The 13736-nt window shown below is 35.0% G+C and overlaps 1 protein-coding gene across 6 annotated transcripts in view; it reads left to right on the forward strand.

Annotated features, from left to right (window-relative positions):
- The window catches only part of ATOSA (atos homolog A), a 116211-nt gene that overhangs the window by 94197 nt on the left and 8278 nt on the right, over positions 1–13736 (forward strand). For all 6 annotated transcript variants that reach the window (XR_013556291.2, XM_060618491.2, XM_060618489.3 and 3 more), the window contains exons 8-10: positions 3367–3446; positions 4139–4247; positions 11093–11251. Coding sequence is in view for 5 of the 6 variants with exons in the window: in XM_060618491.2 (XP_060474474.2) it covers positions 3367–3446; positions 4139–4247; positions 11093–11251 (348 nt within the window). In the remaining variant the exon portion in view is untranslated. The remainder of the gene's footprint in view (positions 1–3366; positions 3447–4138; positions 4248–11092; positions 11252–13736) is intronic.

Raw genomic sequence — 13736 nt, forward strand, 5'->3', positions numbered from 1 at the left:
TTATTTTTTTTTATTAAAAAAAATTTTTTTTAATGTTTTTTATTTTATTTTTGAGAGAGACAGAGACAGAGTGTGAGCTGGGCAGGGGCAGAGAGAGAGAGAGAGAGACACAGACTCCAAAGCAGGCTCCAGGCTTCGAGCTGTCAGCACAGAGCCTGATGCAGGGCTCGAACCCACAAACCGTGAGATCATGACCTGAGCTGAAGTCAGCCGCTTAACCAACTGAGCCACCCAGGCACCCAAAAAATGTAAATGCCTCTAAAAGGAATTTCCAGGGGCACCTGGGTGGCTCAGTCGGTTAAGCGTCCGACTTCAACTCGGGTCACGATCTCGCGGTCTGTGAGTTCGAGCCCCGCGTCGGGCTCTGGGCTTATGGCCTGGAGCCTGCTTCGGATTCTGTTTCTCCCTCTCTCTCTGCCCCTCCCCCATTCATGCTCTGTCTCTCTCTGTCTCAAAAATAAACGTTAAAAAAATTTTTTTTTAAAAAAAGGTAAAATAAAAGGAATTTCCAGTTAGAAAACACTTTTTAATATATTTAATAGCTATGTGTTAATATGAGAAAAGACTAAAAATATGAAAAAATTAGGATTATAAAATTTCTCTGAAATTCTTTTGTCTAATCTTTTAATTATTACTAAATATAAAGAAAATATTTAGTGTCAAGTGGGTTTGTATAAATAAATTTGTATCTGAACCTGGTTGACATCACCAGCTGAGTTATTTGGGAATCAGATTTGTGGTTGTTTTTGACTTGGAACCCATGCAGCATCTTATTTTGAGACATATAAATTTCCCCACTCTACATTTACAAATTTGTAGATCTGAGTGCAATGGTTAGGAGTCTTGCTTTGGAATCACCCTGACTTCACCCTAGCATAATGTCTGCTTTAGTATTATGGGCATGATTAATATAATTCCTGACACATAGTAAGCTATCAGTTGTTAGCTGGTATACCTGCCATTTCAGTTAAACCTGAGTCAAGTGATCAATATCAGGGAGAAGTATAAAGCATATATATTTTGCTACTGATAGAAGATAATTTTTGGTGCTTTGAGTGTTTTTTTTTTTTTTAAGTTATTTATTTATTTTGGGAGAGACAGACAGTGTGAGTCGGGGAGGGGCAGAGAGAAAGGGAGACAGAATCTCAAGCAGGCTCCGCACTGCCAGTGTAGAACCCAATGTAGGACTCAAACTCATGAAAACCGTGAGATCATTCCTTAAGCCAAAACCAGGAGTTGGACGCTTACCCGACTGAGCCACCCAGTCACCCTACTTTATCTGTGTTTTTTTAAGTAAACTCTAAGGATACAATATCTGGCCTATGTTCAAAAAATAATTATTGAATAAGAGACCTTGAATTTAAATTTATAACTTGGACCTTAGGTGTTTGTCTTAGAGAAGCTGAATTCCAAACAACTTAAAATAACCCCAAACATTTGACCTAGGTATGAGGTGCTTTCGAAAGACCCAAGTGATCAGGAAAAAAGATTTGTCAGCATCATACTGATAAAAAGAGCATTGTAGACTTCTGTTCAGCATGGTAGACTGAGTTCATCTACAAAGACTCTTCCTCCTCAAAGACAGAAATCATGGATAGAATATAACCTTTAATAAAAATAATACGTAATACCTGATATAACCTTTAAGTACATAATATAATGTAAGAGAAAGAAAGATAAATCTCCAAATACTCATATGAGGCAAATTATGGCCCTCTGGGATATCTGAACCTAATTTAGTGCTAGGGTTTAATGCCTCTGCTGGGACAGGTACAAACAGGAGGTAGGGATGCAAGAACTTATGAACTTGAAAAATAACTAAATAGAAATTTTAAATATGAAAAATATTTTAATTGCTGTATACACATACAACATGTGTGGCTACAAATACAGAAGGATTAACATTGAATCAGAATCAGCTGTATAGCAATGTAGTGATGGGTGGACAGATGCTAAGAAAGCATCTTGAATAAAGTACAGAAAGGAAGAGAGTTGGTAAAATATGGGAGAGCCATGGAGGATAAAATGAGATGCTGAATATAAGTGTAGTACAAATTCTAAAAGTAGAACTAAGTGGAACAAAGAAAATGCAGTATCAGAAGAAATGAAGGTAAAGAACTTTTCAGAATTGAAGACATGAGAATTTAGATTGAGAACTTCACATTAAGTTCTTTTTTTATATATAATTTTTTTAAAGTTTATTTTGAGAGAGAGCACAAGCAGGGGAGGGACAGAAAGAGAGGGAGAGAAAGAATCCCAAGCAGGCTCTGCAGGGTCAATGCTCAAACTCAGGAAACTGTGAGATCATGACCTGAGCCAAAATCAAGAGTTGGACGTTTAACCAGCTGAGCCACCAAGGCGCCCCCAATTAAGTTCAGGCTACAAAAAATAGCATGGTGCACTCATGAAAATCTCAAAAATATTGAGATTGCTTAGACATTCAGTATTATCTTTTTTCTTAACGACGAATGTACTGTATACAATACATATTTATTCTAGTAACAAGTCTTTTTAACTTGCATGTTGTATGTGATTTTACCTTTAGTTTACCTTTGGGTCTTTTATTTTTAGGATATTTTCAGCTAGATGGTGGTTGGATCATGGTCTTAAATGTAATGTGTGGTATACAATGGTGGTTGAACATCTGGAGCAGTATTTTTCAAACCTATTCTCTGTGAAGCCCCAGAGTTCTTAGAAATGCACAGTGGGTAGGGAGGGACAAAGGAACAGCAGAGTTGGCAGGACTCCAGGCTCCCATCACCATTTAATTCTTTTTTTTTGTTTGTTTATTTTTATTTGAAAGCTATAAGTCTTTTACTCCCTTCACAAAATACAGAAGTACAGTTGACCCTTGAACAACACGTATAGAATACATATAACATACAAAATATATGTTAATTGGCTATTTATGCTGTTGGTAAGGCTTCCAGTCAACAGTAGGCTATTAGTAGTTAAGTTTTTGGGGATCTAAAACTTTTTGTGGATTTTCAACTGCAGAGGCTGGGCGGGGGGGATTAGTGCCCCCTAATCCCTGTGTTGTTAAAGGGTTAACTGTATATAAAGTAAAAAAGTAAAAGTCTTATTATATATTGGGATTCCATGTAAGATTTTGTTTTAGAAAAAACATTCTGCTTCTTAAAGAGTCAAAACCTAGTAAAAGTGCTTTTGTTAATCATTTATTTTTTTTTCTACCAGTTAATAAAATGAGAAATAAGGACAATATGTAATAAAGAGTATGATTGTAAGTAGACTGGGGAGAAGTTACAGTATTTGTAAAATATGCTTAACTTTCATTTGAAAAGTGTTCTATCAGTTCAAGAAAAAATTAGTCTTTTTAAATATTACAAATGATTGTTTTGACCTTAGGTTCCTCAAAGAAAGACACAATCAGGTTGCTTTGATTTGGATTCTTCATTACTGCATCTGAAAAGCTTATCATCTGGAAGGTATTTATATTAAAACTGATTTGTGTATTTGAAATAATATACTAATTTCTAGTCTTGTGTAATAAACGTTTACTCTAAAAATCACAATTCTAATAGGAATATTATTTTCTAGTTGGGTATCATTTTCAATATTAATTTCACACAGTTATTAAGGATGAAGGGAGAAATTAAGACAATGAGTAGCTAGTGTATATTGGTCATCATAATAAATACATTGGTTTTAGCACTTAAGTAAGTTTGAATATTTCTGGTCATTCACCTCCTCCTTTACCTTACACTTCTTTGCAAAAAAGAAGCCTTGGAAATGTGTCCATGTTGACAAATAATACTCTCCTTATTTTCTTTAGTCACATAATTTTGCCTTTATATTCTCATTTTTAACTGAAAATGAAGACTGATAAAGAAGACTGCATTATATATTTCTAGCAGATGTCACTATGTGATATAAATTCTGCCTTGAAACCTTCTAGGATATTACTTATATATTTTTTTGTCAAATATTATAACAAAGACCATAAAATCTAATCAGGAATTTAAACTAGATATTTCATATCTTAAAATTTGGTTGGATTAATTTTTTATCATGTAGTTTAAGTAAAATGGATCAAATTCTCCTAATTTAATTTTATACAAAAAATAAATTAGAAAATACTGTGCTTAATGTGTTTGTTTGCTGATTTTCTTTTTAATAGTCATCGACCGTGTTTAAACACTGAAGATGATCCAGATATTCATGAAAAACCATTTCTGAGTTCTAGTGCTCCACCTATAACAAGTCTTAGTCTCTTAGGAAATTTTGAGGTAATGTTTTTGAAAACTATTTTAAAAGTTGAAGTTTCTTAACCTAGACCTAGGGTGTTATTTATGTCATTTGTTTGTGAAAGGGAAATAAATAAATGGATTGTATTTTTTCAAAGCCTTGAAATCAACTTATTTCTTTTCTTTCCCTTTTCCTTTCTGTGAGAAGTGAAGTTAGAATTGTTGGTACTGCCATCTTATAACTGGGTACCTTGTAGGGGAGTTAGAGGACTTAGGTAAACTGGAGTGAGGTGTCTGTTACTCTAGCCAGAGAAGGTACTTGACCACACCTTACCTGATAGTACTGGTTCTGAGTCCCAGGAAGGAGGATGGTGGACTGATAGGAGCCCCTTCATGATCAAGGAGGTTAATTTTCAAAATCAAATGTTTTTTTGTACTATACTTGTAACTCTTTTGCAAATCTAAATCTATTCTCTTTTTATTTTTGGGAAAGGGAGAGCAAGCAGAGCAGAGAGAGAGAGAGAGAGAATCTTAATCTTATTATGCAAGAGAGATAGAGAGAGAGAGAGAGAGAGAGAGAGAGAGAATCTTAATCTTACGCAGGCTCCATGCTTGACGCAGAGCCCAACATGGGGCTTCATCCCATGACTCTGAACCGAAATCTGGAGTAGGATGCTCAACCAATTGAGCCACCCAGGCACCCCTAAAACTATTCTAAAATAAGATTATTTTAAAAAATGGAATGGTTAGTCTCCAATAATGTGCTATTATTTTATTTAATAAGAATATTTCTACTTGGGATCAAGTGTACTATTGGATTAGCTACCTTTAATTAGAAAACAGCCTTTAACATTGAATCACTATGTTGTACAGCTGAAACTAATATTGTATGCCAACTGCACATCAATTAAAAAAAAGAAAAACAACCTGAAACATAAGCCTGTAAATGGAGTTTTAAAAGTGAATTTAATTGGTGAGGTTTTTTTTATGGGAAAATAATTTAAAATTAGTAGTTTTAATTTAAATAGCTTTACTGGAGTTATGGCAGTTTGATATGTTAATAGTATGCTGTATTTAAAACTGTATTTGATTTTGAAGCTTTCAAAGTTTTAAAATAGTTATGATAAGTTGATTTCTTTTCCAGTCATTTTTAAGGTATTACTTCAGAACTGTTGAACTCTCTATTCTCTGTCATTTTAAAATGGCATGAGGCCATTGTGAGTATCACTTATTCTGCAACCTTTGTAGTAAAAGAAAATTTGTGTGGGGAAAAAGAGCATCTCCTATGTGAAAGCCTTAGGAAAGAGAAGATGGTTAAAAGATCAGTACATTGGAATGTTATTTGTGCAGATATGCATATATTTTCACTTCAGTAGAAAAATAGAGAAGTTCTGAGACTGTCCAACCCATAAATTCTCTTTAATTTATAGTTGTCCTTTGTATCAAGAGTTTATTTCTTTTTATTTCCATTATATTGATATACCAGTATTTGTTTATTCACTCACTTGATTCTAGGCCTTTGGGTCGTTTCTAGTTTGGGGCTATTACAAGTAAAGCTGCTGTGGATATTCATGGATGCATTTTTGTGTGGACATAAGTTTTCATTTTGTTTGGGTAACTACCTAGGAATGGAATGTGTGGGTAGTATGGTAGGTATATCTTTAACTTCTTTTAAGAAACTGCCAAGGTGTTTTCCAAAGTGGTTATACCATGTTTAATTCCTACCAGTAGTGTATGGGGGTTCTAGATCATCCACATCCTTGCCAGTGTTTGCATGGGTCAGTCGTTTTAATTTTAATCATTCTAGTAGTTTTGCAATGCTGTTGAACTGTGGTTTTAATTTGTATTTCCCTGATTACTCATACTGTTGAGCCTCTTTTCTGTGCTTTATCATTTAGCTTTTCTTTCCCAAGTAAGCACATAATGTTTTCCAAATAATTATTTTTTTCATTTATGTTTTTTGAGAGAGAGAGAGAGAGAATGAAGGAATGCAAGCATGGGAGAAAGACAGAGGGAGAGAATCCTAAGTACGCTACTCGCTCAGTATGGAGCCCAATGTGGGCATCCAGCCCACGGCCTTGGGATCATGACCTGAGCAGAAATCAAGAGTTGGACACTCAACCAGCTGAGCTACCCAGACGCCCCTGAACAGCAATAGATTTTTATTTTAGTTTTGTTAAGTGTCCAATTTATTTTTTTCTTTTATGGATCTTAATTTTGATAGTGCATCTGAAAAATCTAACCCAACACTTCTCCACCGTGGCACTATTGATATTTGAGCCAGATAATTCTTTGTTATGGGATTTGTTTGATGCATTGTACGATATTTAGTAGAATCTTTGGCCTCTGTCCATTAGAGTTCAGTACCATCGTCTGCCCCTTACCCCCCAGGTATAGCAGTAAAAAATGTCTCTAAACATTGACACATGTACCGTGGTTGAGAACTATTTGCTTGATCCCAAGGTCACAAAACTTTTTTCCTACAAGTTTTATTGTTTTAGCTCTTACATTTAGTTGTGTGATCCATTTTGAGTTAAGATTTATATATGATATGTAGTTTATAGTCGTTTCATTTTTATGAACATGAATGCCCAATTATTTTAGAATTGACATGAACTAATGTGAGTTCTCTAACATGTTATTCTTTCTTTTTTTAAAAAAAAAATCTAATGTTGGGGCGCCTGGGTGGCTCGGTCGGTTGGGCGTCCGACTTCGGCTCAGGTCATGATCTCACGGTCCGTGGGTTCGAGCCCCGCGTCAGGCTCTGAGCTGACAGCTCAGAGCCTGGAGCCTGTTTCAGATTCTGTGTCTCCCTCTCTCTGTGACCCTCCCCTGTTCATGCTCTGTCTCTCTCTGTCTCAAAAATAAATAAATGTTAAAAAAAAAAATTTAATTAAAAAAAAAAAAAATCTAATGTTTATTTTTGAGAGGGAGAAAGAGACGGAGTGCAAATGGGGGAGGGGCAAAAAGAGAGGGAGACACAGAATCCAAAGCAGGTTTCAGGCTCCGAGCTGTTAGCACAGAGCCCAACGCAGGGCTCAAACTCACAAACTGCCAGATCATGACCTGAGCTGAAGTCAGATGCTTAACTGACTGAGTCACCCAGGCACCCCTATTCTTCCTTAAAATTGCTTCAACTATGGTAGTTCCTTTCCCCTTCATCATGTAAGTTTTAGAGTTAGCTTACCTATTCCTACAAAACAGACTGCTGAGATTTTGTTTGGATTGCATTGATAATAGGTCAATATGTGGAAAAGTGACATCTTAAGAATATTAAATCTTTATATTTTTAAGGTTTTTAAAGTAATCTCTAAACCCAACATGGGGCTCACTTAAAACCATGAGATCAAGAGTTGCATGCTCTACTAACTGAGCCAGCCAGGTGCCCCTAAAATGTTTCTTATACATAGCAAGTTAGCACTGAATTGTTACAAGTGATTATGTCATCAAGTGAGCTTGAGAGTGTTAACAAGATTTTAAGTGCTTCTCTGTGTCTGGCACCTTGAATAGGCTCTATGAAGGGTAAGAAAATTTCTATTATACCTGCTCTGGTAGAACATAGTTTTATTTACAGAGATAAGAGTAACATATTAAATAATTAGGTTTGAACAGTGGTGAAGTTTAAGGATAGTTCAGTGTGCATTGGAATAGTGAGAGGAGGCCAAACTTCATAGGATTGTAGAAGATTGAGAGAGAAAAGTTGATTTCGGTTCAAATGAACATCTGAATAAGGACTTGAAAATAGTAGCAACCTTTTTTTTTAGGTTTAACCTGTCATTTATTTATTTTTATTTTTAATTTAATTTGATTTTAATTCCAGCATAGTTAACATACAGTGTTATATTAATTTCAGGTGTACAATGTAGTGATTCAACAATTCTGTACATTACCCTATGCTCTTCAATGACAAGTGCACTCTTTAATCCCCATCACTTATTTCACCCATCCCCCCACCCACCTCCCCTCTCGTAACCATCAGTTCTCTATAGATGAGAGTCTGCTTCTTGGGTTAACGCTCTCTCTTTTTCCTTTACTTGTTTGTTTTGTTTCTTAAATTCTACATGAGTGAAATCATACGGTAATTGTCTGTGATTGACTTATTTTGCTTAGGATTATAGTCTCTAGATCCATCTATGTTGTTGCAAATGCCAAGGCTTCATTCTTTTATATGGCTAAATAATACTTCATTGTGTGTGTGTGTGTGTATGTGTAGCTATATATATATATATATATATATATATATATATATATATATATATATGGCAGTATAACTGTGTGTATGTGTATAGATACTTACATACACACACACACACACACACACACACACACACACACACACACACACCATATCTTACATTCATCTATTGTAGGCTGCTTCCATAATTTGGCGATTGTAAATAATGCTGCTGTAATCACAGGGGTGCATGTATCCCTTTAAATAGTGTTTTTGTATCTTTTCTGTACATATCTAGTAGTGTGGTTACTGGATTGTAGGGTAGTTCTGGTTTTTAACTTTTTGAGGAACCTCTATCCTATTTTTTTCTTTCTTAATTTGTTTTTTAACATTTTTTGAGAGCGGGAGAGTCAACAGCACGAGCAGGGGAGGGGCAGAGAGCGAGGGAGACACAGAAACTGAAGCAGGCTCCAGGCTTTGAGCTGTCAGCACAGAGCCCAGCATGGGGCTCAAACCCACAAACTGTGAGATCATGAGCTGAGCTGAAGTTGGAGGCTTAACTGAATGAGCTGCCCAGACACCCCAGAAACCTCCATACTGTTCACCACAGTGCCTACACCAGTTTGGATTCTCACCAAGAGTACAAGAGAGTTCCTTTTTCTTTACATTTTTGCCAACACTTATTATTTATATTTTTTATTTTAGCCATTCTGACAGGTGTGAGGCAATATCTCATTGTAGTTTTGATTTGCATTTCCCTAATGATGAGGGATGTTGAGCATTTTTTCATTTGTCTGTTGGCTACCTATATGACTTCTTTGGAGAAGTGCTTGTTCATATCTTCTGCCCATATTTTAGTTGGATTATTTTTTTGGGGGTGTTGAGTTGTGTGAGCTCTTTGTATATTTTGGATACTAATCCTTTATCATATATGTCGTATGCAAATATCTTCTCTCATTAAGTTACCTTTTAGGTTTGTTGATTGTTTTCTTCGCTGTGCGGAAGTTTTTTATTTTGATGTAACCCTAATAGTTTATTTTTGCCTTTATTTCCCGTGTCTCAGGAGACATATTTAGAAAAATATTGCTGTGGCTGACATCAGGGACATTACTGCTTGTGCTCTCTTCCAGTATTTTTATGGTTTTAGGTGTCTCACATTTAGGTCTTGAATCCATTTTGAATTATTTTTGTGTATGATGTAAGGAAGTGGTCCACTTTAATTCTTTCATATGTAGCTGTCTAGTTTTCTCAACACCATTTGTTGAACAAACTGTCTTTTTCCCACTGGATTTTCTTTCTTCCCTTGTCAAAGGTTAATTGACCATATAGTTGGGGGTTTATTTCTGGGTTTTCTATTCTGTTCTGTTGATCTATTGTGTCTATTTTTGTGCCAGTATCATACTATATTGATGACTACAGCTTTGTAATATAACTTGAAGTCTGGAATTATGATGTCTCCAGCTTTGCTTTTCTTTTTCAAAATTGCTCTGGTTGGGGTACCTGGGTGACTCAGTCAGTTAAGTGTCCAACTTTTGATTTCCACTCAGGTTATGATCTCACAGTTCATGGGTTTGAGTCAACATCGGGCTCCACACGGATAGTGTGGAGCCTGCTTGGGATTCTCTCTCTCTTCCCCTTTCTGCCCCTCCCCTGCTTGCACTCTTTCTTAAAATAAACTTTAAAAAATTTCTCTTGTCATTTGGGGTCTTCTAGGGCTCCATATAAATTTTAGTATTTTTTCTCTAGTTCTGTGAAAAATGCTGTTGTTATTTTGATAGCAGTTGCATTAAATATGCAGATGTCTTTGGATAATATAGAAATTTTAACTATATTTGCTCTTCCAATCCATGAGCATATAATATCTTTTCATTTCTTTTGTGTCCTCTTTAATTTCTTTCATCATTGTTTTATAGTTTTCAGAGTATAGGTCTTTTTACCTCTTTGATTAGGTTTATTCCTAGGTATCTTACTATTTCTGGTACAATTTTAAGTAGGATTGTTTTCTTAATTTCTCTTTCTCCTGCTTCCTTATTAGTATATAGACATGGAACAGATTTCTGCACACTGATTTTTGTATCCTGAGACTTTACTGAATTCATTTATCAGTTCTAGTAGTTTTTTTGGTGGAGTCTTTAGGGTTTTCTAAATATAGGATCATGTCATCTGCATAGAGTGATAATTTTACTTTTTCCTTACCAATCTGGATTCCTTTTTTTTCTTTTTGTTGTCTGATTGCTGTTGCTAGGACTTCAGAGTGAACACCCTTGTCTTGTTTGTGATCTTAGGGGAAAAGCTCTCAGTTTTTCCCCACTGAGTATGATTTTAGCTGTGGGTTTTTATTTAAAGCCTTTATTGTGTTAAGGTATGTTCCCTCTAAACCTACTTTGCTGAGGGATTTTATTATGAATAGATATTGTACTTTATCAAATGCTTTTTCTGCATCTGTTGAAATGATCATATAATTTTTATCTTTTTTCTTATTGAAGTGACTATCATGTTTATTGATTTTCAAATACTGAACCATCCTTGCATTCCTGGAATAAATCCCACTTGATAGTGAGAAATGATTTTTTTAACATATTGTTGGATTCTGTTTGAGTAGCAACTATTTTTTTGGTACCAGAAATCATAGTAATGTTTTTATTTAAATGAAAAAAGAAATGAATGTGTTAACTTCTAAAATTTGTTTCTTAAAATTTATTTTGTCTTCCAGGAGTCTGTCTTGAACTATCGTTTAGATCCTCTTGGCATTGTTGATGGTTTTACTGCTGAGGTAGGGGCAAGTGGTATTTTCTGCCCCACACATTTGACTCTTCCAGTTGAAGTGTCATTCTACAGTGTTTCAGATGATAATGCTCCCTCTCCTTATATGGCAAGTATTTTAAAAAATTGTCTCTGTCTGCTAAAATCAACCAATTAAATCGCAAGTGTCTTTAAATTTAAAGAAAGTTAATACTGCATTGTAGTAATACTTGAAAACATAAAGCATTTCCTAAGAGAAAACTGAAGGCTGAATAGAAACAAAAGTACTGACATGTTATCTCACAACTTCTTTCTGAGCTAGCTCTAACAACAAATATCCTCTTTTGCATTTGAGGATCTGCTGAAAATTTACTTGTTTCTATGTGATTAAAAAACATGATAAAACTTTTATTAGTGACACTATGATTTCATATCTTGCTGAATTCAGACAAATTCTCAAGTACTTACTGTATACTCTGGTCCCATAAGTGTTGCCTTCACATGTGATCCTCATTTCAGGAAGATTTAGGTAAAGATTTGGTGAGTTATTAAGTCTTCTGTGAGACTCTTTCACTCTCTTTATGCTGTTTGTTTCAAGACCATTTTTTTTCTAATCCTAGAGTTGTTTAGAATACTAGCTATTTCTGTTTTCCACACTAATGTTCTAGTGGAGAGTAGGATAGCTAAGTAAAAGCACAGTTTTGACCCAATGATCCCATGATTACATCTTTCCCATTTTTTTATTCTGATCACTTGAGATAAAATAAGCCTTTAGCTGCAAAAATGATACTGAGTTTTGGTGCATGTTTGGTATCAGCCCTTTTACAAAAGACAAAGAAAGAGAAGTGGCTAACCCTGCAAGTCTATACATAGTTTACAGTAATGGTCTCAAATAAGGGGTCACATCTGTGTTTTCATGTTAGGTCTTACTTTGAGAAATACAGATTGCTATAGTTATAGAAATATACAGCCCTGGCCTTGCAATTTGAATTTTCTAGCTTCCCACATGGCCCAATTGTTTCCTCTAATATCCTTCTCCACAACCTTCTAGATTTTCAAGAAAGAACTAAAGGTTGTGAAAAGAGAAATCTATGTAATAGACAACAAAGGAAAGGAAGTTATACATTTTTAGGGACTTAAATATAGCCTACTCATTGTTGGCCCCGTTTGCTTAAGGAAAGTTGTTTTAGCCTTACTCCATTTTAAGAGTAAAATGAAGAGCCTGATCAGTGTTTCATACTTCGAATGAGAAAACATAATGGTGTCTGCTCATTTATTGTAATCTGTCATTAATGTACAAAGCCCCCAGTGACCATTAAGGTGGGTTAGAAACAAGATAAAAGAGTGAATGACTCAAATCAGCTCAAATAAATATTTTTGAGTGAAATTCACAAGGAAGAGAGAATTTGAACTATGCTTTTTAAAGAGTAGAACAGCATTAATCTTGACCTTGGTTGACAACTAAAAAGATAGGATTAAATGATAAAGAGTTTTGTCACTCTCTCTAGAAAGTACACACAAATGGTTATAACTTTTGAATAGATACCAGAAAGAGTATGGAATCAGGTTATTGAGTTGAGTTTGTCTGTCCTTTAAGAATCCCTGACTTACTCAGTTAAGCATCCAACTTCGGCTCAGGCCATAGATCTCAGGGCTTGTGAGTTTGAGCCCAGCATTGGGCTGACAGCCCAGAGCCTGCTTCAGATGCTTTGTCTCCCTCTCTCTGCCCCTCCCCCTCCCTTCCCCTCCCTCCCTCCCTCCCTCTCTCCCTCCCTCTCTCTCTTTCTCTCAAAAATAAACATTAAAGAATCCCTGACTTACTTTTCTTTGATAATATTCTTCAGTAAACTTTCCATTTTGTAATTAAATTTTTTCTAAGTTAGTTTATTCATTAGGAATGGGTTCCTTTTGCAAATGACCCAGTCCAAATCTTAGAACACAAATCTTTCCTACTATAAATTAATAAAATTAATCATATTTATTTAGGGAATCTTATTTACATTCTTGTAGTTTAGTGTGTTTTTAAAGGACTGATCACATTTTGATAATATATATCACAGACCAGCAGAACTGAGATACCAAATTGCTACTTGTTACCTTAGGACCTCTCATCACAAATAATACAAATGACTCACAAAAGATAATATTATGTACAGAAAATTCTGTTTTTGTGATATATAACTGGTACAGGACTTTTAATGAAATAATTCCTTAAAGATTAACTCAAAAAGCCACATGATATCTCTCTCCAATTTGGGTATCACTGGTAAAAATGTTCTCCAACTGTTACATAACAACATGTCACTGTTTAGAAACTATTGAATGGTGGAACCAGGTAGAATGGTCTAAAGAAGGCATGCTAGTGGTAAATTCATGGTACGACTTCAATTATCATCAGATTAACAAGACCATATGTTATCTTTCTCTATTTGTAATTCACCAAATTAAGATAAACTTCTTTCAGTTTTACTTACTGCGTGCATATTCTCTATAGTAGAGTAATTTGTGGAGTTTTTGTGTAAGATTTTAATTCTGTTTATCTTCATCTTTCTTTTCCATCCTTAAATACCAGACAAAATGTATTTTTCTTCTTTATGTTAAATAAAATAACTTTT

Source organism: Panthera onca, chromosome B3 (genome assembly GCF_046562875.1).
Source record: "Panthera onca isolate mPanOnc1 chromosome B3, mPanOnc1 haplotype 2, whole genome shotgun sequence".
Taxonomy (NCBI): Eukaryota; Metazoa; Chordata; class Mammalia; order Carnivora; family Felidae; genus Panthera; species Panthera onca.